The sequence below is a fragment of the Egretta garzetta genome, unplaced genomic scaffold, assembly GCF_000687185.1.
Source record: "Egretta garzetta isolate BGI_Z169 unplaced genomic scaffold, ASM68718v1 scaffold681, whole genome shotgun sequence".
NCBI classification, from domain to species: Eukaryota; Metazoa; Chordata; class Aves; order Pelecaniformes; family Ardeidae; genus Egretta; species Egretta garzetta.
Genome location: NW_009258563.1, coordinates 194,315 through 220,425, shown reverse-complemented (window position 1 = coordinate 220,425; position 26,111 = coordinate 194,315). Strand labels below are relative to the sequence as shown.

General features: G+C 38.4%; 1 protein-coding gene across 1 annotated transcript in view; it reads right to left on the bottom strand.

Annotated features, from left to right (window-relative positions):
* Positions 1-373: 373 nt before the first annotated feature.
* The window catches only part of ZBED4 (zinc finger BED-type containing 4), a 27,823-nt gene continuing 2,085 nt past the window's right edge, over positions 374-26,111 (bottom strand). Inside the window, exons 2-3 of the mRNA XM_009647944.2 lie at positions 20,953-21,030; positions 374-5,461 (exon numbers count right to left, since the gene is read on the bottom strand). Coding sequence (XP_009646239.1) covers positions 1,534-5,022 — 3,489 coding nt within the window. The 5' untranslated portion in view covers positions 5,023-5,461; positions 20,953-21,030 and the 3' untranslated portion in view covers positions 374-1,533. The remainder of the gene's footprint in view (positions 5,462-20,952; positions 21,031-26,111) is intronic.

Sequence of the window (26,111 nt, the reverse complement as noted above, 5' to 3'; positions counted from 1 at the left end):
AATCCAGCTTTAAGTCCAAAGAGCTAAACGGAAAACCAATCCCTTCCCATAGCATGTTCTGTGGTGTATTTATGATTACAATTGTATCAATTTAATTTTTAATCAATGGTTGTCTTAAATCCATCTGAAAATAAAAGGCAGTGTTGACTACCACTAGAAAATTGCAAATAAAATGTTTAATTTCAGAAACTGAGTTCACCATTTATAAATACACTAAAACATAGTAAATGCAAAATTAGATTAGGCATAGGTACAGTATTTTAACAAAGCTACAACTTTTCTAGAAGGTCATAGGCAAATGATGACTTGTTTCCCAAAAAGTATTCAATGAAAACTGAAATGAGAAGATTAATCTTTCTAGAGTTAAAAAAACCATAGAGAACATTCCTTTAAAATTAAAATGCTGGCTATTTTTTTTTTCCATCTTATTTGAAGTTTTGAGGGCTCTATATCCCATTTGCCTGCTGGACACCAACAGTTAAGAATCGACCCTACTACATAAAATTCTAAGCAGTGCACCATATCCATAAGGCTATTACTGAAAACCAGAGAAGATCAGTTATTCCTGTACTAGGAGCTTTAAGACAGGCTGTTCTACACAATTGAAATTACGTTAGGAGTAAGGGCTCAATTTTTACAATAGGGAACCTTATAGTTTCGATGCACTAAAGATTAGAAAAGGCTTTAGAATGACATTAGAGTCTTCGTGGTAAATTTCTTGCCTTTTTTGTACACGGCATTAAATAACAAGCATTAATTCACAAACTTTGATAAGACTTCCAAAGAGCTTTTATAAATACCCAGAATATTTCTGTAGTTCAGTTAAAACATAAAACCTGAACAGGAGAACCCAGAATGGGAAGTTTTACTACCGATTGCTGTGTAACTGACATTCCGTATCATCACAAATTTGAGATTTATTTTCAGATACTAAGTCAATAGTCTCCTGTAAACACATCTTCCTCAATAACTCTTCTTAATCCTTTAAGTACTTTAGGGCTTGCAGTTAAAAACACCACATGATAACAAGACGGCTTGAACCCCATCTTTCATGTACAGCTTTCTTTTGACAACTACAAAAGCTGTTTTGTTGCAATTAAAGCAATGTTCAACTAAAATACAGTACCTGGTTTATGGTTTTTACATAATAATTGAATAAAAAACTACAGAATAGAACTGTTTACATCTTTTTTTTTTTTTTTGCCATTCTATTAAAACAAATGACTGAGCTTTTTTAAAGTTCATTTACAATTATGGATTAAAACCTACATAATTTTGTATAATTTGACAAGACAGGCTATCTCTAGTGTGAACTTTTAAAAAACATATATACAATATCTGGCCTGAAGTACTATGAATAAGGCACATGTAGACATATTGAAAGCTGAAAAAAAGGAAACTAAAGTTTGGAATTATAGTCACTGATTAGATGTCATACATGGCCCCTACTGGAGCAATTTAACAATCCGAGTTATAGATAGTTAATATCCAGTGAGCAACAGTAGATTTAGTCTAGCAGTTTGTTCATTAGTTTCAATACTGGAAGTATATTAAAGGAAGATTCACTTTCAAAAAGATAAGCTTTTCAAAGTGTTCAATCATTAACCTTGACTGACTGAAGTTGTTGCTTTCATTGGATGTATTGAACAATCTCTCTGAAGGAACAATGCTTGGTGGACAACCCAAGAACCTGACAGCCAACTTTGACAGTACTGGCCAAGATGACTTCTTAAAGTTCCAGTAAGTTAAAGGATCACAGTTATGCTCAAGCACTTCTTCCTCCAAGTAAGAAAGCACCATTTCCTCTGGTAACTTTGCTCTCTCTTTCAGATCTTTTGTTTTCTTCATGTCACCCATGAGTGACCAAAGATTATCTTCCCCATATGAATTTGTAGATGGTGAACCTATATCACATCCATTGGAAACAGGTTTATCATCATCTGAGGTAGAACTCATTATTTCCAGCTCCCTGATTAAGTCTTGTTTATATTGTTCAGCCTCCTCTTCTGTAAATAAGGATGTTTTATACCGGGGATCCAGAAGTGTAGCAAATATGTACCTTGGATCATGAAGCGTGGAGGACAATCTACTCACCATAGCTTCTTTCAAGGATTTTAGCATAGTATCTATGCCCATTGTTTCCTCAAAGAGCATTTCTATTTTCCTGTTAAGTATATGAATCATTGGAATCACTTGGCTTAGAGTAGACATGTGTGTACTCATCTCCCTACTTGCAGCTTCGAAAGGTTTGAGAGCATGACACACTGACTGCATGACTTCCCACTGATCACAACTTATTAGCTCCCGAAAGCTGCACTCTATTGACATTTCATCAATTGCTCGTTTCTGTTCGATAAGACGTTCAAGCATATGAAATGACGTATTCCACTTTGATGGAACATCTTGTATTAGCTGATGCTGAGGCAACTCATACTCTTTTTGCAACTCAGCTAACTTCTCCTTTGCTTTTGCTGACCGATGGACGCGTTCACAGATCTTTCTTGCAATACTAAGCAAATTCTGAACCATCCTCTGGCTTTTAATAGCCTCATTTACAATGACATTAACAGTGTGACTAAAACATTGTACACTTGAATGATCACCTTCATTTAAAGTTTTTTCTATACTCTGATTATCAGTAACAGTAATCCCGATCTGAAGGCCAATGGAAGTAATCCATGTTTCCCACCAGTACTCTAACTGCTTTTGAATACTGATGCCATTGTAGTCGCAATCGATCTGTGATACATTTAATAGTGCTGAACAATGGTAATCCTCACACTGTGGTCGAAATGAAGACTCAAACGTTACCCAATGAGCTGTCAGGGTTAGATATTCGCGTGTTTGGTTGCTCATCCATATTCCGGATGTAAAATGGATCACTCCACTTTCAGCTTCTTTAAGATGTGAAATAATTATTTGTTTTACATTATCATACATATCTGGAATTGCTGTCCTAGAAAAGTAAGATGGAGAAGGTAAAGAATACTGAGGTTGCAAGTATTCAAGCAGCCTGTTAAAGCCAATGTTGTCTACAAAAGAATATGGCTGAAGGTCAAGTGCAATCATTTCGGCTACAAGACTTGTGATTTTTTTGGCAACTGGGTGAGAGTCACAAAACTTGTCATTGGTTTCATCAAAATTTGAAGATCCTAGTAATTCTGTGCTCAGTGGCACGTGATTATCCGTAGATGAGGATAATACCGTCTCTGAGACATCAGTTTTCAACACATTGTTATGAAACCGCTGCAAATGTCTTAGAAGGCAACTTGTGCCTAGATTTGTTGGCTTTTTCCCCCTACTTATTGTACGTCCACAGTGCATACATATTACTTTTGTTGAATCTGCAGAACAAATTGAAAAGTGATTCCACAGTTTTGAGGTCTTCTTACTATTAACAGGAAATATAATTTGATTATCATGTGTAACCATTGTAGGCAAGTCAGTCAACTTTGAGGATGAACATTCTGCAGAAGCCAACGTGGCGTAAGGAGAATTTGCCAAACTCACATCAAGAAAGCTCTTTTGGTTTCCAATTACGTCGGGATGGCGTCTATATAGATGTCTCATCAAGCAGCTTGTGCCCACATCTCCTTTTTTACCACGACTTATCATACAACTGCAGTATCTACATACCGCTTTTAGACTGTCTGCAGGTGACAGCGAAAAGTGATGCCAAACTTCTGATTTAAGCCTTTTCATAATCCTTTTGTTTTGCTGAAATACAGCGGTAGGTTCAAATATTAGCGGACCTAATCCCTCACACTGTTTCTCAGGAGAGGAAACAAAGGAGACTTCACCTATATCATCAGAAGATGACAGCATTGAGTCTTCCACTAGAGCATCTCCTGAAGAGAGATTAGTATGGATCTCCTCAGAGATTCTGTCTGGAGAAGAAGAAACAGAAGTTGACTCTTTCATTAGCTTTCCAGGAGAGGATGACATAGAGTTCAGATCGCTATCTGAGGGTAGTAAAGAAGGCAACAAAGTTGGAGGTGCGGTGTAGAGAGGTGGTATGCTGGTACCACCCCCATTCTCTTGCAGGACAATGGAACGATGGGCTCTCCACATGTGTCTTATTAAACAACTGGTTCCCAGGTCTTTTCCATTTTTTCCTCTACTGAATTCATTCATGCAGTGGATGCAAACAGCTTTAGAATTATCTAGAGGCGACAAATAAAAGTGTTTCCAGACAGCAGATCTCCTTCTGGAACCTGATGTGCTCTTTGGAATTACAACAGTTTTTTCTGCTACATTCTCCACAGTGTCGTCATACTGGTTGTTGGGTAGCTGTGGAGATGACCCAACCATGACTTCTTCTTTGCTGCATTTTTCAGAAACTGAGAGATCTGATATTTCTTCAGAAGAAACAATAGAAACAGATTCCTCTATTATTCGATCTGGAGATGGTATTTTAGAAGCCATTTTCTTGACCAGTTTTATAGGGGATAACATAGAACTCAGATCTCCAACATCTGCAGACTGAGGTGGCAGTAACAATGTAGGTGAAGAAAAGGAAGATATACCTGGCATGCTTCCATTTTCTTGAATTAGTACAGTGGGATGGGCTCTCCTCACATGTCTCATGAGACAACTTGTACTCAGGTCCTTTTCATTTTTACCCCTGCTAAATTCTTTCATACAGTACATACATATTGCTTTAGTGCTATCTCTAGGAGATATAAAAAAATGGTTCCAAGCAGGTGACTTTTTTCTGGAGCTTATATTTCTGCTAGAAAGGAGGCTTTGTGTCACAGCTTCCATTGCTACATCATACAGCGTACTACTATACTGAGAAAAAAGAGATCCATAATCATCTTCATTTTCTGTAGATAAGTATTTGCCAGGGTTGTTGGTAATGAAGTTCTTTTCTTTGTCTTCTTGTTCATCGCTGCTATCCGCATGTTTGAAATCATCTTGTTCTGTCTTGATATCCATTCTTTCTAGAGTACAGTTAATGCTGTCTTCCTCTTGCTCTACTTTTAAGTTATTGATTTTATCCAATACAAAATTACCATCCATTCTGGGGGAACCTGCTTTATTCTTTTCCACGGATGATAAATTCTTCTTGACAAGTCTTCATTTATTAATAAATATAGATAATTTAAATGATTATTTGAAATTTGATTAAAATGATGTATCTTTTATACTGAATGCACAAACACAAATGTGTGTATGTGTTAAAATAATCTCTGGTTTATGAATTCTGTATCCGTTGTTGTGCATAAGCAAATATGATCAGTCATAAAAATGCATTTAAAAATTATAGACTTAATTAATGGAATCTCATTTTTTCCCCAGGGTCAGGACATTTCAGGTCATAGATGAATGTTCTCAAAGATAGCTACTGTTAAATGCTTCATGTTGTAGACATAATCCTAAAAAATGAATGTTCTATTTTCTTGTCGAAGGAAGCCATTCTGTTCATCTTGACTGGGCAACCGCGATTCTTTTGCACCATCTAGAAAAAAAAAATAATCAGAAGACAAAGTTGACTAACACAATAACTATAGTAAAGGCAAACTGAAAACATGTGCTTCTGTATTTGCTTGGACATACCGATGCCTCATCTTACATCCTAATTCAAGCACTACATAATCAAACATACACACATACATATATAAACATATACTATGTAAGTGCCTATATCTACAGATACATACGAAGACAAGCAGGCATTTAGTCACGTTAGCAGAGAAATATGTACTTAAACCCAAATGTTAGGTTATACATGTAAGCCCTTCATTACTGACAGCTGTGTTTAAAAATGCAGTATTTGACAAGAAATCTCTGTAAGGGTGTCCAGCGTTTAGTCACACTAATCTCTGACCGTAGACTCACATGGTTATATTCATGCCATAATGCTCCCAGACAACACCACACTATAGAAAAAAAGCTACTTTTAGAGTTTCATGATTAAAAACTGAAATGCTTAATTTAGGATAACTGGGCTATGCAAATGCGGTATATACACTGAGGTGTCCCAAAAGCATAACATCACTCAGAAGCAAAGACGCAAACAGTTGCATGTGCTGGTGCCTAGGGCAGCACTGCCAGCTCAAGTTCCTCCTGTACCCAAGGGTTATAATAGAAAGCCCATTTACACCAACATAGTTCATTTCCCTCATAGGTAAAGACTGCCCCTGCCAACAATTCCAGTACAAAGAGTAGATTTTTGAAGTACAGATGCATAGAAATCACAGGGCAACAACAGGCTCAAAAACCAGACACCCCCCCCCAACCTGAAGAAGCTGCATACATTTGTCAGCCACTTTTTTTTCTTTTTACTACAGTTCTATCAGAATTCTAAATTTTGCCAAACTCTTTCTCACTTATTCTCATGCCATTAATACAGTTATTGGTACCTTCATTCAAGATAACAAACATTTTTTGAGCACACAGCTGATGCCACACTGACTCTGCAAACCAATTTGTGCACACTGGATTTTTTGGGACTCTTTCTCCCCAGCTGAAGAGAAAACACAGATTTGAATCGGTTATTTTAAAAACATCTCACACAATTTTCTTGTGTTACTCAAACACAAGAAGGATTTCAGCAGACAAAAGGTGAAATTAGCCGTAGCTACAAGACACATTAAAAAGTCTAGGTTGCACTCACAGACATTTCCCCCCTGTATCAAGACCAATATCATATTAGCTTTGTAACCTATTCTATTTAATATTTCTCTGAGGTCTGTTTACAAGAGAGAGATCAGAAACACCTATTTTTTTGTGGATTTCAGAGTTTTGGAAAGCCTACTGCAACGATAACTTGCTTTCTTTTCCAGTGCAGGGGAAGGGGCAGGGAAGCGGAGGGGCAATGAGGTTATTGCAGCTATTTCAAGAAAAGGGAGGTGGAACAGTTAGAACTTGCAAAGAGGAAGGCAGTATCTCTGGTTTTCTTTTGGTGAAAGTTTTATTATTTGTGTTCTGCCTTTCTCTCTCCTTCTCAGAAAAAAAAAAAAAAAAAAAAAAAAAATGTTTTCAGAAACCATGAGGGTTGAGCATGAAGACCATCAGTTCTAACAAAGGGAGAGACTTGAAAAAAACGTTACTTTTCTACATGCTACACAGTACTTTCCACAGGTTTGTGAAATCACATCTAAGAACAACTCTGGCAGCAGAGAGTAAATTTACATCGCTCAGTATAAAATGGAATGAAACACAAGTTAGTGATCACACACGTTAATATGGAAGCATGTGCATCTGGGAGAGCAAGCGTAAGATAGTCAACATTTTTAATAGAAATCAGTCGAAGAGGGTTGGTTTTTTTTTTTTCATCTTTACTTCAATCTAATCTGTGAATTTGGACCTTGTACTGCAAACAGGAAAAGCAAGAATATATAATGAGCTGTTGTGACTTAGGATCACAGAATAGAAAGGCTCACAAGCAAGCGACTCCATGCAGAGCTTACAGAACATAAATTATGCATGTAAGTGCCAAGTTACAGTAAGCACATTACGGATTCCTAGCCAGAGTCACACAAAATATATGCATGCAACCATTGGCTTCGTGTTCTGATGAAGTTGTGCACAATTTCTTTGACGCAAAACAGGTAATCACATCTCTAGCCTGCAATTGCTGTGATTTCTTAACTATGCAAAACCAATTCCAGATGTGGAACAGAAAAGTCCATGGAGATGCTTCACTTGTCCCTGTCCTGATTAGCAGCTACTGCTTAACACAGCTAAGCATAAGGTAGCTGTGATGGGAAGATTTGGGAACTTGATAAATGAGACCAGTTGCAAACTTCATAACAACACTTAACTAAATTGACATTAACAATACACATTGCCAATGGTTAAGTTCTTAACCATTATCAGCCACTATCACTACATATTCAAACAGTTAGGCCCTAATCATCTTATCCTAAATTAGCTTTGAGTACACAATACCACTGAGCTGATGCCATGTAGTTAAATACTGATGGCTACGGTCCTTGATGGTCTTAGTTGCTGAAGTTGGGGTGAATAGATGAGAGCGCTATTTCGACTCTGGACCATGGTAGTAGACTTCTTTCTTCCCTAATTATCCTTGCTGTTGCTGGGTGTTTTTAATGCTTGCAGTCTCCTCCACCAACAAAGGGTGTGGGGAGCAATCTCACCTGCTCCTGACATCATTTATCTTCCTTTCTTTAGGACCAGAAACTGTTCTGGTTCCACCAGAAATCCTTCCTCTTTATTCTGTATCCTTTGTTTTTGCTTGCAGATTTTACTACTTGAATTGTTGATTCACGTTTTTCTGTCCCATATTTGCGTGATTAAACACACGTTTTCCTTTGCAGCTACATATTATTTCTGTACTTACGCTTAGCTGTGATATAAAATGCCTTCATGCTGTTAGGAGGGTTAAGCTATTAGCAGTGTTACAAAGTGCTTATACATTGTGGCCAATTACACTACTTCAATGTACTTATGGCTGAGTTTAGGACAATAAACCATTAATTATATCTTGTCCACTTTATGGCTGTTACAGGTCTCTGGCTACACAGTACGTATTTTTCTGGGCATCGTTGCTGCCTTCTAGGAACTCAGAATAGCTGAGATTCTTAGAGACTTGTTAGGGCTGCTAGATCGCTTCCTGGGAAATCCCCAAAGCTGGATGCCCCTCAGAAGACTTTGCATCTATTCTTTTTCCATTTTCTTTCAAACATCTGAGCATGATCTCTATCGCTTTGAGTGTTACTTCATCGTAGAGTAAAATTAAGTCAAGCTCTCTCCCTTCAAACACCCTTGAGGGTTCAACTCAAATTTTCTTTAGAATACAGTCCCCAAAATACTCAAGGTTAGAAAGATAGAGATGTTTTTCATCTCCCTCTCCCATGCCAACTCTGTGTAAAAGTCAATCTGTTTTAAAAAGAAACAAAACACTCCACTTTCTAGTAACCTAGAACAAAGTATCAATTTGGTTATGACCACCTTGGTTATCTACCCTTCTACTCAAAGTTAAAGACTACTGCTAAACAAACAGGATATTCAAGGAGAAGGAAAATGTTTTCAAAGGTACAAAAGGCTACAGTCAGTGAGCTCAAAATTAAAACGATTTATGCCTTTGAAATCTCCTCAATTAGATACAGACAAGCAGTGAAACAAAGAGAATGAAGAGTCACCTTGCAACAAAAACCTTCAAAGAAAATAAATGGAACCAGAGAACAATTATCTACTCAAATGTACTACCCTAGTCTATTAGCTCCGGAGTGGCTGTAGACAGTCAGTGGTTTGCTGTGGTAAGAAGCCTGCAGAAACATTTTATAGGATTTTCCATTCAAAATAGGATTACCGAAAGCGTATGGTGGATGACAACAAATGTCAGGAGAATGTCACTGATCCAAAGAGTGCCACAGCAGACTGCTATGACCAGAAGAAATTACTGCTGAAGGAAGAGGGTAAAGAAAGAGAAACACTGGTGCCTTGGGATTACAAAGACATACATTAACATACAGAGAAGTATGAAAAGTATGCAAGAACACTGAACCATGAGCAGATTACTTGTTTGTAAAGCAGACAGTGGCCTGCAAGCTTTAAACAATTTTAGATTTTAGGTTGAGTAGTCAGGCAATATTCATGGACCTGATTATATTACAGAATCTTAGTGCAAATAATGGTCTAGACAAAGTAGTTTAAAACAAAAAAAAATTGAAATTATTATACAAGTGCATATAGTGTGAATACAAACACACAGCTGCAAAATGGAAGAGTAGTTGTTTCAAGAAAGATGCAAAATGCAGAGACAGTGAAAGCAAAACTATTTACTAGATTGAAAAAAAAATCTAAAGTAGTGACAGATTTTGAGTGTAGGAGGCACATAAAACCACATTAAACAGTTTGCACAAATGGATGTCAGTTTTAGCATGAATAGTGCTAATCATGTTTATTTCTGGAAATCTACAGGCATCATTAACATAGACTAAAAAGAAAATCCCTAAAAGCAAGCAATACAAGCAATAAGGAGGAGACATTTTTAGAAATTATTATCAGCTTCCACTTCAATGGCAGGTACTATGCTAATTAAGGAATATTTGCTAAAAAAACCCCAAACCACCACCACCACAAAAACCCAATCAAACAAAAAACTCAGAAAAACCCTGAAAACACACATCCAAAACCTCTAACAAATAAGCAGAACATATTTTTATAAATATATAGCCTAGGTGAACCTTACCGCTTTTCAAATTACAAATCCCTTGAAGAAGGAAATCTAAGAACAGTGACAAATTTTTTTAATAGAAATTTCCTATGACAAAGTATCAGTACTAGCTCACCCATAAAGAACAGCAGAAGTTTGCAAGATACTGAGCGATTAAAATGTGGTATTAGGAGAGACTACAAAATTAGCATGTGTTGCGAATGAGCGACCTGGTACAGATAGTGCCGCCTGATCGTCCGAGTCATTACACCAAGGCTGAGATCTGATGGGAGTGACTAAAGTCAATCCATCTCTCCCAGAGCGGCGGCGTGGTTGCCTCCTGCCTCTGTGCCTGTCTGTACCAGGAACTCCCACGTGTCCGAGGCGGGGAGCGAGAACAGGAACAATCAGTTATCCCCCAACAGCCTTGGAACACACCTTATCTGAATCGTAACCCGAGTGGCGCAGTACCACCATTACTGGAATTCCAGCGATTACCGACCCAGATTATGGCCCAGACAGAAATTTACTGGTGACTGAAGCCAATCATCTCATGACCCTATAAACAGCGGTGCTAAGCGAGGCCCTTTGCGCTCTCCTGGACCGCAGCGGGCTGCGACCAGCACCTCCCTCTGAGTGGGACGCCTCTCAGAGTTCACAAACTCCTAAGTCTGCTAAAATTGGAGGTCCATCACCGCAGACCGACAGCGGAGCCTGGGCGGAAAGCTTTCACTCCTTGAGGCTCAACCCTTGCCTGTTGAGAAATGCCAAGACATTTGACGTGAGTATTTCACTGAACTTGAGGGGAATTTTTAACAGGTATACCCTTATATATATTATATATAAATATAATCATGTCAGCGTGTATGCACATGTGAATCAATTTAAGTAGTCTGCAGATGTATGATTTAATTACAAAGTAAGTCTTATACTGCTGCTAGATATATATATGATCCTTAGACATAAATCGTTGACCAAGTCTGAGACTAAAGACCAGACCTAGCCACACCTAGACTCCTCTCTGAAAAGGAGTTTAGAAAGCAAGGGGGTCTACTCTGAACGTCATGACTCAACGGAAGTGTCCTTCTTACTCTCTGCATCTATGGTCTCTCTGTGAATCAGTCTAACTTGAGTGTAACTTAATTTTCCTTTGTGTACTTCCTCCATTCAGTAACAGAGTAAACCTTGCCATTTTTGAGTCTTAGCAACTAAGTCACTGTTTTGATTAATTTTTTTGAATCACTTTGTTAATTGACTGATGACTGAGTGCTATCAAAATATCACAATCCAATCCTGTGATTTGCTGTAAAGGCACAAATAAATTCTAAACAGCTACTAAATCAAATTGTGTAAAGTCACTCATTTGCGACAGCATGTTGGTCACGCTCTGAATTGAGGTGGGCCCTACACTGAAGTTAGGCTTAATAAAAGAAACAAGTTGGTTTGGACCTCATGGGAGGTATGATTTCTGGAGGACCATTGAGAGAGAAACAGGGAAGAAAAAAAAAGAAAAAAAAAAAAAAAAAAAAAAGGAAGGTAAAGCCACCTTTACTACTCCATTACTTTTCCAGTCACCTAAAAGGCAGACCTTACACCAACTGGTAACTGTTGTGATTTTACAAAGGTATTCTCCCCAATGTAAAAAATAACCTCTCATGTGTACCACCCCAAACGCTCCATCTGAACACAAAGAAGTGTGGAAACAGCAACACCAATACTGTACCCTGCTCCTTGTTGACAGGAATAGCCTTCACCCTAACTGAATACTGGAAGAGAATATAACAATTAGGACAAGTAATATTAGACATTTTTATTAATCTTATATGAAAGAGTTGAAGTGTATAGGAATCCAGGTACTTAACAGAAAAATATGTTAAAAAAATATTGGAGAAGCATATGTTAATGGAAAGGGAAACATAACCAATAAAATAAAAAAAACAAACAAAAAGGGCATACACAAAAAAATAATGAAAAAAAAGATAGAAGCTATTACTTTTATAAGTGCTTTCTTTTACTGGAGAGAAAAACCCTGACGTTAGAAACTGGAAGTATTTTTATTTAAAATGCCAACTATTTACTGTGGTTTTTTCCCTACTTGTATTTTTAAAAAGTGATATATGGAAGTAACAAAAATACAACATTTTTCAATATTGGCTGAGAAATAATATCTAGGTTTAGCTCTTGTTCTGTCACAAACTACTGGTCTTGTGGAAGTCTATAAATTTCTCTCTCCATGACTCCCAATTAGGAGGGCTGTAATATCTTACCTTTCATCTTTTGTTTTTGCTCCACCTATTCCACCATGAGTTTTACAGGATCATCTTACTACATGGCTTACCCATCAAGGTCTCACTCTCACACTTGTAGAATGAAAAAAAGAAAAAAAAAAATGCTTTTATAATTATTTTTAAAGTTCCATTTTGGAGTGAGACGAATATTTAGAAAAATCCTAGCTTACACATAGGGAACATTCATGAACAGTTTTCTACATTTGTGTAAACAAGAAAATACCGATTCGGCTCTCAGGTTAGGGCTGGTGGTGGGAAGGGGAGGGAAGGGTGTAGTGGGGGATTATTTCCTCCAAGGCAGGAGCATTTCACAGACCTGTGACCAGCCACGCAAGGTGCCACATGCAGGAGCTGTAACAGGCTGGGAGGAAGGAACCAGGCAGCATCCAGGGATGCTGCAACTGCTGGGTTTCAGCTGCTGGTAGAAATGAGGCAGCATCCTGGCAGGGCAGCTGATGCCCTCAACTCCCCCATCCCTGAAGAAAAGAAGCTGGGAAAAATTTAAAAGAGAAAATAACATATCCAGAGTAACACACAAGAAAGGAAATGAAAACGTGCTTTGGGAAGCGATGGGACAAAGGTACACGCTCAGAGGCTTGGGAGATAAAGCAGGAAGAATGAGAGCCCTCCAAGCCAGGTATGCGAGCTCCCTGGTGTGCTCATGCTACTTGTCAGGACACGACAGAGAGACCTCCAATTTATCCAAGTATAAAGATCATTCATGCCTCTTCACGTTGCTGAAAAACTCAGTGCTTGGTGTAAGCTGGGGCCTAAATCCATCACTCCAGAGAAAAACCAAGGTGTGGAGAGCTAAGTATTATAGCCGTAACTATTGTCATTAGACTCTGGGTACTCAACCCTAATTACAAATGCAGGAGTTTAGCTAGAGATTGAAAAGTTAAAGATACTACCAGCTAAATGTAAATATTTCCCTCTTTCTTGCCTCCTGTCCCTGAAAACATCACATAATTTTACTGTGAACACCGACTATTTTATATTAAGCAGTAAAATAGACCTGCTCGTGCCAAGTTATATTTTTTTTTTGGTTTAGCGGTCTCTGGACTCTTCTGTCTTCCCCCACCACCGCTAACTTCACAATAATGCAGGAAGATAACAATCAACAGCACAGCTCAGAAGTGCCAGGTTTAGTCTTAGGCTGTTGCTAAAGGAACAGCGTTGAGTTAAAATCTAACCACTACACAGAAAATACCTAACATTGCACAAACAAACTCCTCAAACTCAAACTTAACCTCTTACTCTTTCAGAAGGTGTTTATTTTGTACATCTGTTTTCTCCTCTTGCTGCTGTTAAGCATCAAAAAGTCTATGGGACTCTGTTTACTGATTGTTTTCAGATATTCCTTGAAATCTCAGGAAAGGTCCAAGAACTAAAAGCCCCAGCTTTGTACAAATATCTCTATCTCAAACCCTAAGTCATCTCCATCACTGTGTACAGAAGAAAGTGTGCACACCAGCTCCCCCTGCACAGAACTACACTGGCTCTAATACCGATGTGTAAGAGGAGTGAAAATAATTCATGACAATGACAAGACTGGAAAGAAGCAGTATGACTTCCAGATTAGCATCATTTAAAAAAAATAATCTGAAATAGACACAAAGCAGAAATGAAGTAACATTTCATTTTAAAAATCAATGTTTTTTTTTATTTAAAAAGAGGATCTGGTTCTTAATTCAGTTCTTACACCAGTATATCCTCAACCATAAAACTTCTTTAAAAGATTGAAATAATGCTTTTGAAATATTACACATTTCATATTCATTATTTTTGAAGTCTGATATAAATAAGGATGTTTGTGTTAGCATGTATTATTCACATCTGGATGACACTTGGTTCTGGCATCCCTGTTTAGCACCCAATCGGATTTGCTAAACATGTTCAGTATCCAAATGTTTCATCAGACCTCAGTGATAGAGGCTGACTGCTCAGCATGTTTAAGAATAAAGCAGGTGTCTGATATAGGGTAAAGAGTCAAAACTGAAGCTTATTTCTGGAGAAATCAGTCTTCACAATTTATTTGACAATTTATTAAGCATATATCTATTTGAAGCATCATCCTCTACCACCTAGGTTTAAGCAGCACTGTTAAATACTATAAAGCTTATAGCACGGAAATCCTCATTCCACACGATTTCAAACAACATTTATCTTAAAAGTAAAATAAAAATGCAAAGCTAAAACAACAAAAAAATCACCTCAGCCAAAACAATGTCACTCCCAAGTTTTATATAAAAAAAATAACAAAATACCAGTGTATGCATCACCACAAATAGTAACACTACTCACACCTACAACCACCTGATAAGCCTTTAATTGTTGCTATTTTTTTTTTCTTAGCGCACTAAAAATATCATCAGATCTCAAATGGTGTGTTCTTCCTTCACATGTCCTTTGCTAACTTCCCGTAACAAAACACTGCAAGAAAGGAGGAAAAAAAAAGCAGGCTGTATACATGCTAATAATTTCTGTCCCAGCTTTTACCAAGAGATCACTTATAACAAACAGACCTGTCACGATAAGTAAATTATGTCAACATTTGTCTAGGATCCAAACTGTCTCTTAAGCGTTGAAGTGTTCTTTCTCATTTGCTGGTATGGTATTACTGGATCAATACTTGCAGGATATGTTTCTATGCTATTGTTCACACCTACCAAATGCCAGTTCTGTCTGTCATTTGTTAAAATGCTGATGTTTTAAGCAATAACTTCATTAAAACTTTAAGCAGGGGTTTCCTAAGTCTTGTGCATCAGTTCAATCTTGCTCCAAGCAAAAGCTACAGGAGATTATGCTCTTGTTTTGATATTTTTATCATTTGCATTTTTTGACAAATATTATATGCTAATAAGATGGGGCAATTCTTAACATTACAAGAGATAAGGTGGTTTTCTTAAGAAAAAAAAATCAGATTTTTTTTAAAACAGCTGAAGCATGTATTGTTTGGCTTATAGCATTTTTAGTGCAGGACATCAAAGCTGCTTTTAGTATCTCATGTTGTACAATTTGGGGCTCGGGGAGGGGAGATGAACGAAGGCTGCAGTAACACAACGTGGGGTAAAATGCAAAAGATAAAAATAAGAACAGAGTAGGGAAGATGCATCAGTATTTTCATGGAACAGGAAACAACACACAACCAAAACCACAGTAACAACAGATAAGTTCCGAAAGAATGAAAGACAAAAGAGAAAACGTTTACTCCATGTTGCTAGAGAACAGCTGCCTGCTTTCAGAAAAGTATCAGAAAATTCAAAGCAAAGCTCCTCCGACACTTCTTTTCCCCAAGTGATCAATTCCTCTGCCTAGCCATTACGCTCTTCTCTTCCTCCTCCTGTGCAGTCCACAGCTGACAAAATAAATGGGACAGGATTAGGACAGGAGATTCTTCTGACTAGTCCACATTCCTAGCTTGCAATATACTGGAAAACATACATTTTTGTTATTTTTTTTTTAAATATCTACCTTTAGACTCAGTGAAACCTTAGGCACTTTAAAGATCATTTTAAACAGTTAAAAATGGAACACCTGTAAAGGAGAAAGCTGAGGGTTACGAAGCTGAACAGGCAGGATGATGAAGAATGAAAAAGCAGTTAGGAGAGGTACGCCATGTCTCGTGCAGTAAGGCTTCTTGGAACCCTTGCTGAAAACATCCATGTAACTACAAAATGAAAAAACCCTCACAAAATGTAAACAGGGTCCTTTACAGAATGTAATATTACATTCACCTGTTTGAACTAAAATTTTTCTAATAAATAAATAAATAAATTGAACAGTGTCTGTTGAACTGCTAAGACTATCATGTATTAGCATCTATTTTGATACTGACCAGGTCAAGTCTGAAGGGGTCTGTTTTAAAAACCCTTCATAACTACCCATTAATCCAATGCTGTGTTCATATTGATGCCATTTACAAGTCCTCAGTTTCACTTGTGCTGTGGAGAGCTTTTCAATGATTTATGTATATTGTATTTGTATATGTGTAATAAGACATAGTACGATGCTTATATTATACATTTGTATCCTGGAATGCTTGTGCACATAAAGGCAGGTTAGGAAAAAAATGCAGTTCATAACCCCTGAAAAGAAAAGAAATATTTTTAAGAGGATAAACAGTAGTTTAAATACTTGCAGCTAAGCTTAATCATCCTTTTGTCATAAAAATTTATTTCAAGTCAGAAGATACCCTCAATTGCAAATCATTCTCCAAAGAAATCCGTTTCTTCTCTGTACCAGGTAACTTCTTTCTTCCTCATGTAATAATATGAAGAAATATGGCTAGATTTTCCTTGAAGCAAGGAAAATACCATCTCTTTACTAAATACACTAAATACAACAGAAAATAATATTCGCAATACCATCTGAGACAATTTTTATAGAGTTCAGAAATACTCAGTTTCATCTTGCCAACGAGCACAAGAACTGCAACAAAACCAGCCAGGTAACTTTAAAGCCAAGCTTCCATATCACTGCAGGGGGGTTGGACTAGATGACCTCTAGGGGTCCCTTCCAACCCCAAACATTCTATGAGTCTATAATCGATCATGCCTATGATAGGGGTGAACACCTCATGCCCCTTTCAAGTATTTTTTTGTCATTCAGTATTTTCTAAGTAAATTGTAAATTCATCAGTAGCATCTGACATTTTCACCTGATATCTCAGTTTAAAAAACAATGACCTCAACTCTGTCCCTCTCAAAACAAACATTCCTATTCACAAAATGGGGGAGAGGGAGAGAGAAATGAGTGTACAGATCTCCCTATTCAATTGTCAACCAGCCTGTCCCTAGCCTCCACGACAAAGGGTCTTTTCCCTCTTTTGACCTCTTTTAGGGACATATTCTCTTTGCCTTTTCCAAGGCACGGTGAGACTTTGCAGCAAAGACCCAGCTGACACGGACAACCAAGCCAGGAAAGCCAACGTTGTTTCCACTAGCACCACATTGAGCATTAGCAGGAAATCCAAAGAGACACTCCTGTCCCTGGTGAACAAATAGTTCAGTCTTCTTCCAAAAGAAATGGTTTATAGGAGAACCATCCTACTGCCATAGACACAGATTTTAATTTGAGCAAACAAGGTTTTGCTCAAGGAGCTAATGAAGAATATAACAAGAATTTTAATTAAGAATAAAGCTTTTTGTAGTACCTATTCTAACCAGTGCAGTTCATGAGCTCTAATTCATGCAATGCAACCTGTAATTTAAATAAATTTTGCAGAATAAGGTTACATGGGTGTTTTATTCAGAGCAGGATCCACGACATTTTCAGTACAATAGCAGGTAAAGAAAAGGATAGCCCTTGCTATTCCCATTTGCTTGATTTCTATTATTATACAGAAGCCATAATAATTATTTTAATAAACCTAATATTTTGTAAGGTACAGAAAAGGGCAATGAATAAAAACATTTAGAGAAAGGAGAAGGATGGGGAATCTCCCCGTTCTTCACGAGCATCACTGTATTTCCTGCCATAAACGGATTATGGCCTCCCCACAGCACAGTAAGCCACGGAAGACAACTCAAAATCACTAGGAAAGGGAATGAAGAATGGAACCTCAACGCCTCCCATCTCCCAGTGTCAAAGGCAAAGATGCTGCCAACAGCATGGTCTGCGCACTGCTTGGCTCCCTGAAAGCTGACCCACTCTTCCTACTATTTCAGCGGCTACTAATGCAAGTCACAACAAGTGAAAACCTCTCATGTAAGGAGTGTTACCCTGCTGTCTTTTGGTTGGGCTTTTTTTTTTCCCTGTCTGTAGATATGCTGCCACAGTTATTAGCATATCATGTTCCCACCTTTAATACAGAAGAAAGAAGAGGAACCACAGAGTAAAAATAGAAAATATATGATTGCCATTATCTGCGCCACATTTTAGCAAGGATTTGCGGTCCCAAATCTTAAATAAGAAAAGCTGGGAGCCAGTAGCTCTGTGGGAGTTATTAAACAGGCAGCAGTTTCCACACTGCTCCTTCCTCTCCCACCTCCCGGCATCTCTAACACTACTAGGTCCCTTTAGCGAGGAACTAGATTTTCTTCAATGATCTAAATTGCACATAAAAGCTACTGCATAGCACACACACTGGAAGACTTTAATTCTTACATTGGATGCTAAAGGATGTAGACCTATAACATTACTGACCAACCGAAACTTAAGATAACATCTGGACAGCAGAATATTCCCATCTTTGTTCTCAGGAGACTTCAGCTCTGTCTAAGTACCCATTCTACCAAAAGAGTGGCTTCTTGATCACAGATGAAGAAAGCATCATGGACAGAAGGAACGTTTGCAAAGTGCTCACCCTCTGGGCCGCACTACTCAGCTCCAGGTGCTACTATGCAATAACTTGTTCATAATACACTGCATGGTGCAATCTGTACTGGAGAATACATCACACGTTGCATATTGATACAGTGAAACACAGAGGAAAAACTAAGTCAGTCTTCAGCTACCATACCATGAAGGAAAAATACCCCAGCAGGAAGTAGTATGAGATCACTTAAAAGATTATGTATTTGACATATTCCTCACATTTTGTATTTCCCAAAATAAACATGTAAAAATGACTGTGTTCTATAAAAACTTAGAAAATAGTTAAAGAAAAAAAATTGTTGCAAGGAACTCAAAATATGTTCTATAAATGCGTTTTTCAGGCTGACCAAAATTATCTAAGCTCTGTTCCAGAGTGCTTACAACCTGAATTTCAATGAAGCACATGAATACGACAAAAAACAGATCATAAAATGTATACACTTTTCTGTTGGAGCTCATATTGGCATTACATTTCTTTAAGACTAACCACTTACAGATTTTATTATTTATCAGAACAACTGAACTTGCCATCAACAGTTATTTCACCTGGGATTATAATACAAGAAATAGTTCTTGAGATACTAAGCCCAGATACTCATTTTCAGTAGACAGGTAGTACTAAAGTGGGTATTTTCATTGAAGGCTTTTAACCTCAAGAGTCACATTAGAAAGGCACTTTAGGTAGAACTATAAAATGCTACAGTGCTTGACATCATGTAATGAAACAGTGCAAATCATACAGTGACCCTGAGATGAGTATATTAGAATTTAGCATTACATACATGAGAGTGAACTTCCGGATACTCTGGCAAAAGTAACAGTGTCCCTTTTATCAGATCTCTTTACAGTGGTCTAGAACTGACTCGAGAGGCTGCTGTGACAGCTACTCTTTCCTGCTCTTTGGCTGTGCTATGGACTAGGAAAGCACTAGCAGTGCTTTTTTTTGCTTAGACTCTGATGAACAATCCACGAGCAGATTTAGTATGTAACAAAATCCCACACACCTTCTGTATGTGTCACCTAGGAAAACTTTCCTTCAAGAAATGAATCTGAATAATTTTTTAATTTTTCTTTTCTTATGAAGGCCAGAGTCTTATGAAGAAAGGCTGAGAGAGTTGGGGTTGTTCAGCCTGGAGAAGAGAACGCTCTGGGAACACCTTATTGCAGCCTTTCGGTACTTAGGGACAGATTTTTTTAGCAGCAATAGGACAAGAGCTAATGGTTTTAAACTAAAAGAGGGCAGATTTAGACTAGATATAAGGAAGAAATTTCTTACAATGAGGGTGGTGAAACACTGGACCGGGTTGCTCAGAAGGGTGGTAGATGCCCCATCCCTGGAAACATTCAAGATGAGGTGGGATGGGGCTCTGGGCAACCTGATCTGGTTAAAGATGTCCCTTCTCACTGCAGGGGGGTTGGACTAGGTGACCTTTAAAGGTCCCTTCCACCCCAAACTATTCTATGACCTCATCAAGACTTCCTAGCTCAACATTTTACCCAATTTAAACATTTTGTCCATCTGTTGCAAACATGCATGTCACCCAATAATACAGGCAGCTTAAAAGTTGAACTATTTTATTTGGGGTAGGGGGACAGATGGATACGGAATAAACAGAAAGCTCTGAAACACTATACAAGAATAACATTTATTGTTAATCTACACGAAATGCTGATCTGCATATGAACAATTTTTTTTCTCCTGCATCTTAGTCAGGACTCTCAGGCTTCCGAAAAATCAGTAGTCGACAACTCAAACTGAATATATTCAGAAAAAAAACGTTTCAGGCAAAAACCCTAGAAGAAAATATTAAAATTTACTTTATCAGTGAGGACATGGCAATCTGAATAAGAAAAGTGTAATTTAAGTATAGGGTGAATGTAGCACATAAGTTACTGCCTCTTTAAGAGGTAGACTGCAGGTAAGGATGTATATATGCCAGCTGTTACCATAGAGTAAGAGCTACCCCAAATATCATAAACTAGTTACTGTTACTGTAACACTGTAAAGCTATCCAGGCTTCCAAACTTAATTTTTAAGTCTCAGGCACTCATACAAACCTCCTGCTAAATTATTAAGCTCCATACAAGTCAATGCACAGGCATACAATTATTCATTACCTTTATCCATTGATGTAATAACAACAACAATGATATAAGACCCCAAAACAAACAAGCTGCCCACTAGTTTATTGAGAAAAACAAAAACCCAAAAAAACTTACACATCTGTTCCACTGCATGCAGGCGGCTTCATCTGAGGTTAAATACTTGCTACTCAAACTTAATGATGATGATTGTATCTAAGGAAAAGAAGAAAGTAATTCCTTTTACTTTTTAGTCATGTTAACAGTCACGGTGGTAAGTCATGGGATGTTTCAAGTTTCTCTTCAGGTGACTGGCATTTTCAGCTCTAGAGCTCAAAAGCAAAAAAAATCAAAACACTTCGCTCTTCCCCGCCCCGCCTTCCCCCCCTTTTCCCCCGCAAGATGAGTACTACAAATATTTAGAAGTCAAATTTTTGTACGTGTCTTGGTGCTGCTCTTTTTTTTATGCTTAGGGGTGACTACATCTCACGATGAATGAAACCAAGTCTACACTACATGCAAGATTTCAGAGGAGCTTGCTGACACCTTTCAATGCACCACAGGATTCATCTGGCAGCTTGTTACACCTCTTCACGAGCGGAACATACTGCTTACATGCTGCACCTAGCGTGTGTATTAATCAACATGCGATAGCACAGAATCAACACAAGATTATCATTCCCCATATATGAGAAAGGAATGATTCCAAGTGGAGGATATGAAGTCAGGTATTTTGACTTGGCAACAAAACAGACCAAAACAGTCTATCACAGGACATATTACTGGAGTTCTGCAACTTCAATCCCACTGGCCATTACACAGACAGGAGTGTCAATGTGCAGAAGCCACAGCTGTTTCACTGCCCCAGTACATTAAAAAAAACAACAACCCACCCCACCAAGAAATCTTTTTGCCGTCTTAGAAAATCTGGAAAGTAAACTTTAACTTCAAATCCAAACGCAGAAAACACCCGAGTCTGCCATGCTTAGTGGTCAGGATGGTGGTTTGTCCTCTTTTCTAAACTTTACATGGACCAAGCATCAACAGGGGTTAAATCAGCAAAGCATTCTCCCCACCAGTCCGTGCTTACTGTGCTTACTCAGACTGTGAGATGGTGATTGATATATATATATACACACACGCTTTTTTTTTTTTCTTGAGAAGGAGAGCACCTCTCAGAGGGTGGAAAGTCCTGACTGCGGGCTTACTGTGCATTATGGAATGAATTACATGTAACTTCTTTTACTGACATTTTCACCTACAAAGACTTCCCTACTGCCTCTTAAGCAAGTGAAAACACCTCCAGAGCTGTGGGGCTGGCAAATCTGACTGTTAAGATGAGACACTTCAGCTGTCCCTACTCCAGCGAACATTTAAATAATGTATACAAAGAGGAAGGTGTCAGCCGAGGAGACAGAGACCCACCCGAGGCAGGGTGCTCAGCAGGAGCAGTTAGGGAGCTCTCCCCAGATGTGGATTCAGCTCCTCAGGCAAAGCAGGGAGGTGAACCTGGCTCTCCCACATTCCTTGCAAGTGCCAGAGCCATCACACTACAGGCAAGATAGAGTACAAATAATGCATCTTTAATCTCCTCAATGTCTTTAAAGAACAACAGCAAAACCCCACAACCCCTCCATTCCCATTTTCCCATCCTTTCATTCGTTAAAGATGACTATAAAATAGTTTCAAGCTGGGCCAAACATTTTATTCAATTCAAATTAATATTTGGGTTTTCTTGATTGCTTATTTTAGCAAGAATAACAAAGAAAAAAGTCATTTTAGCTGGATCTGAGCTTATTTTCTTTAGAGGCAAACACTGATTCAGAAAACAGCATACAGAATTATAGCAACAGGTAAGCAGCATAATTATTGAAATGCTAATTAAATGAACCTATTTGGGGAAAAACTGGTACAAATTCTTTGATCACTGTCATATGAAACAAATATATTATTAATTTTAAATACCTTTTTCCATGCATCTTGTAAAGAAATGTAAGAGAATATTGCTAAAACATGTCACAGCTGTTAAACCAAGCCTATTTTCAGCCATAATTGTCAAGCTATTGACTACCGAAATCCAAAAATGGCTTTTGCATTAAATGAAAATCTGAGCACTCAGTGAAGAAATTACTCTAACACACCAAGGGAAAAAATATGCTTACAACACTAGTGAACATAAACTAGCAGACATGACTCAAAAAAGAAAAAAACCCAACAAGCTTTCAGACAGCTCTAAGAGTGAAGTAGTAACCCTCTAAACCTTCATGGAAGGGAGGCAAGTGTGCAGTAAGAGCTAAACAAAGCACACAGGTTGAAAGTTTAAATAAAGATTATGGTAATATCATAATATTTCTTATGTCAACATCCACTGAAAACCAGTCTTACACAGGTTATAAGGAAGACTGATCCTTCACTTTCCCATATGTAGCTCAATATAGAAAAATTCACAATTTGTTCTGAATTATTACACTTGAATGAATACAAAGACCTTAAAAATCAAGCTATTTCATTGTTGTTGCTTTAATAGACCATCATATTATGCTCTGTCTCATCACAAAAAAAAAGCCAAACCCACAACCCCCCCAAAAAACCCAAATGAAAACAATACTACCATGGTTAAACCATGTATCACACTAATTTAGGATAGAAGCTCCTTCACTTTGGGGGAAAAAAAAACAAACAGTAAAAGCTTTAGCTGTTCTTTCTTCTTCTTGTGTGCACTTTAAACTCTAGGTTTCACTTGAAAGCTATCTTTAGGCCACAAACTACTCAATTTTTTCACTGATTTGTTGAAAGCAAACAAGCACATAGTTGTGAATCGACAGATATTGATGATGCCAGTAGCAGATGCGAAATAAACAGCCAAAGTTGTACAGAAAACAATCACATCTGCTATGTGCAAGACAACACCTTCTCGTGAAGCCTGTTGTGAAAGCGTACACTAGAACAGATAACATTAATGGAATTTACACTAATTTGTGTCAATACTACTAAAATACCTAGATTGTCCCTACTTAGGAAAAAAATGTCAGTCATGGTGATGAGTTAAATGCTGTGGTCTACATTGCGCAAAACCCCCAACTAAACTATCTCTAATACCGTTTTCTATCTAAACCTAAGCTAATCTACGTGTATCACCACACCTATTTGCATAAAGCTGATTATTTCAACTGTACATTACAAGGGCAACCTCATAGCACAATATGCTCATTCTGAAGATGAGAACTACAAATTAAAAGCGAGCCTCAAAAGACAGGATTTACAAAATCCTCTCATTCAGTCTCTTCACCTTGAATGGTGGTAAAATGCAGCAAACTGTTGGGAGATACATCATTTGCATTCCTTAATTCAAACTTTCTCAGAGACACAAAAAAATCTCTCAGAAAGTTATTGTATTTAGGGTTCTAAAAATTAGGAGAGAGCAAATTCCAAGAAAAACGGGAACGAAAAAAAAAATACAATGGCCTCAAAGGCCACATAACCAGCAACTATTCCCTATAACCTAAGAGTTTGCCAGGACTTCCTTCTGTAATACCTAGTTCTTAAGAACCTTTCCTAGGAGGATATTCTACTTTATGCAGATAGACAATTGTGTGAAATTCAGATGCCCTCCGGTATTTCCAGAGGACCTGTTGTGAGCCTTAGTGCTGTATTATGTGTACTGAAGCAGACCCCCTCTGCACTAACCACCCGTGACCCCATGACACTAGCTGTTCTGCAAACACAATTCTTGCTCCGGACGTTTGCAGGCCAGGTTTAAAATGAGCCAGAATAGGTGGAAACACCAGAGAACGAGGCTGCAGCAGACCAGGTAACAGAAAGGTGGTAAGCATTACTCTGAGCTCATCACCTGCCTAGCCTTCTGCTATTCTATACTTTGCCTTTCACATTATCATGAGAATGCTGTGCCTGTCACAGTTTTGTTTTCTATAGAGTAATGGTAAGAGAGTTATGGTTATTCACAAGTACAAAAGTTTAGAAAACTTTTCTCTGAGATGCTTAGTTTAGATCTTTCATTTTACTTTCATTTTACTTGTTCTCAATCAATTCTTGCACTTGTCTGCTCTGGAGAACTTCTATGGAATAAATTCCTCAACATCTGTTAGAGTTGGGAGATACTAGCAACACTGGAAGTACCAAAGTAAACAGACATCCAACCATATAAAAACTTTCAGCACTTTGCCTCTTGGTCTTATACCTAGCAGACAGCACTCAAATTTCTAAGAGTCCACAAAGGAATTTCTGCTGCTTTTAATATACAATAAAGAGATGCAAGGTTTTTTTTTTTTTCCCTCCACAAAACCAACCTCCACAGTAAATAACAACTAGAATGCCCCCGCCCAGTATTTGTACAAACACAGGCTTTCCAGTAGCAGCGTGGTGTCTTGGGGATAGTTGATAAAGTCTTCCAGACTTCACTACCCCCAGCATGCACTCCACGAACATCCTCCCAAGGGTGCACGTCTGCGCTTTAAGTGAAACGTTGCATTACTGAAGATAACCTTTAGAAGAAAAGAACTGCGCTCACTTTCTTGAAAACACATGCACATACATAGTGGGCCATACAGACAACACCACATAAAGAAAGCCTCTTTATGTTACGGGGGCTCGAAAGACTTGCTCTGCTTGGCATTATAAGCACAGCATGACAGCGCACGCTAAATTATTGAAATCTCTCAAAGATACCCCCCAGAAACAAGACGCGACTGCTTCTAACACATAAGCACCAAGGATAAAGGACTGGGGAAAGAGGACTTTTTTCCTCCACTGCAAAGCCAAACACTACTAAACTTAGCGATGATAATTAGAATCACCATTAATGCAAATGGGGCCTTTTACCTTTCATTGCATTAATAAATGTTTTTACACTTTTAGTAGACTGCACGTGCAGCAGACAACTCTAACCAAACCAGACACCCTCCCAAATGCAGTAAGCACTGTAACGCAGCCGGTCTCTACCATCAGCAGCTGCCTCAGTGTAGATCTAGAAGTTACAGAAGACATTTTTAAGCAAAATTTCCGCGTCCCAAGTAGAAAACGAGAGAAGCACTGCACAAGCATTAAATTCTGCAGTTTTTCCACATGCACCTCTCCTGAGCCACTCTGCCCAGGAGAGACGGGGCCGGGAACTTCACCCACGCAGGAAGAGATGCGGCGTTACGCCGCGGCCGAAGCGGCTGGCGGGCGCCTGCCCCCCTCGTGTCCCGCGTTCTCGGGGGGGGGAACGCTTTTTAGGGTTTCCTAGGCTTTTGGGCCCCGGCGCCGGGCTGGCACGCCTGTGCCCAAGGAGCCCGCCC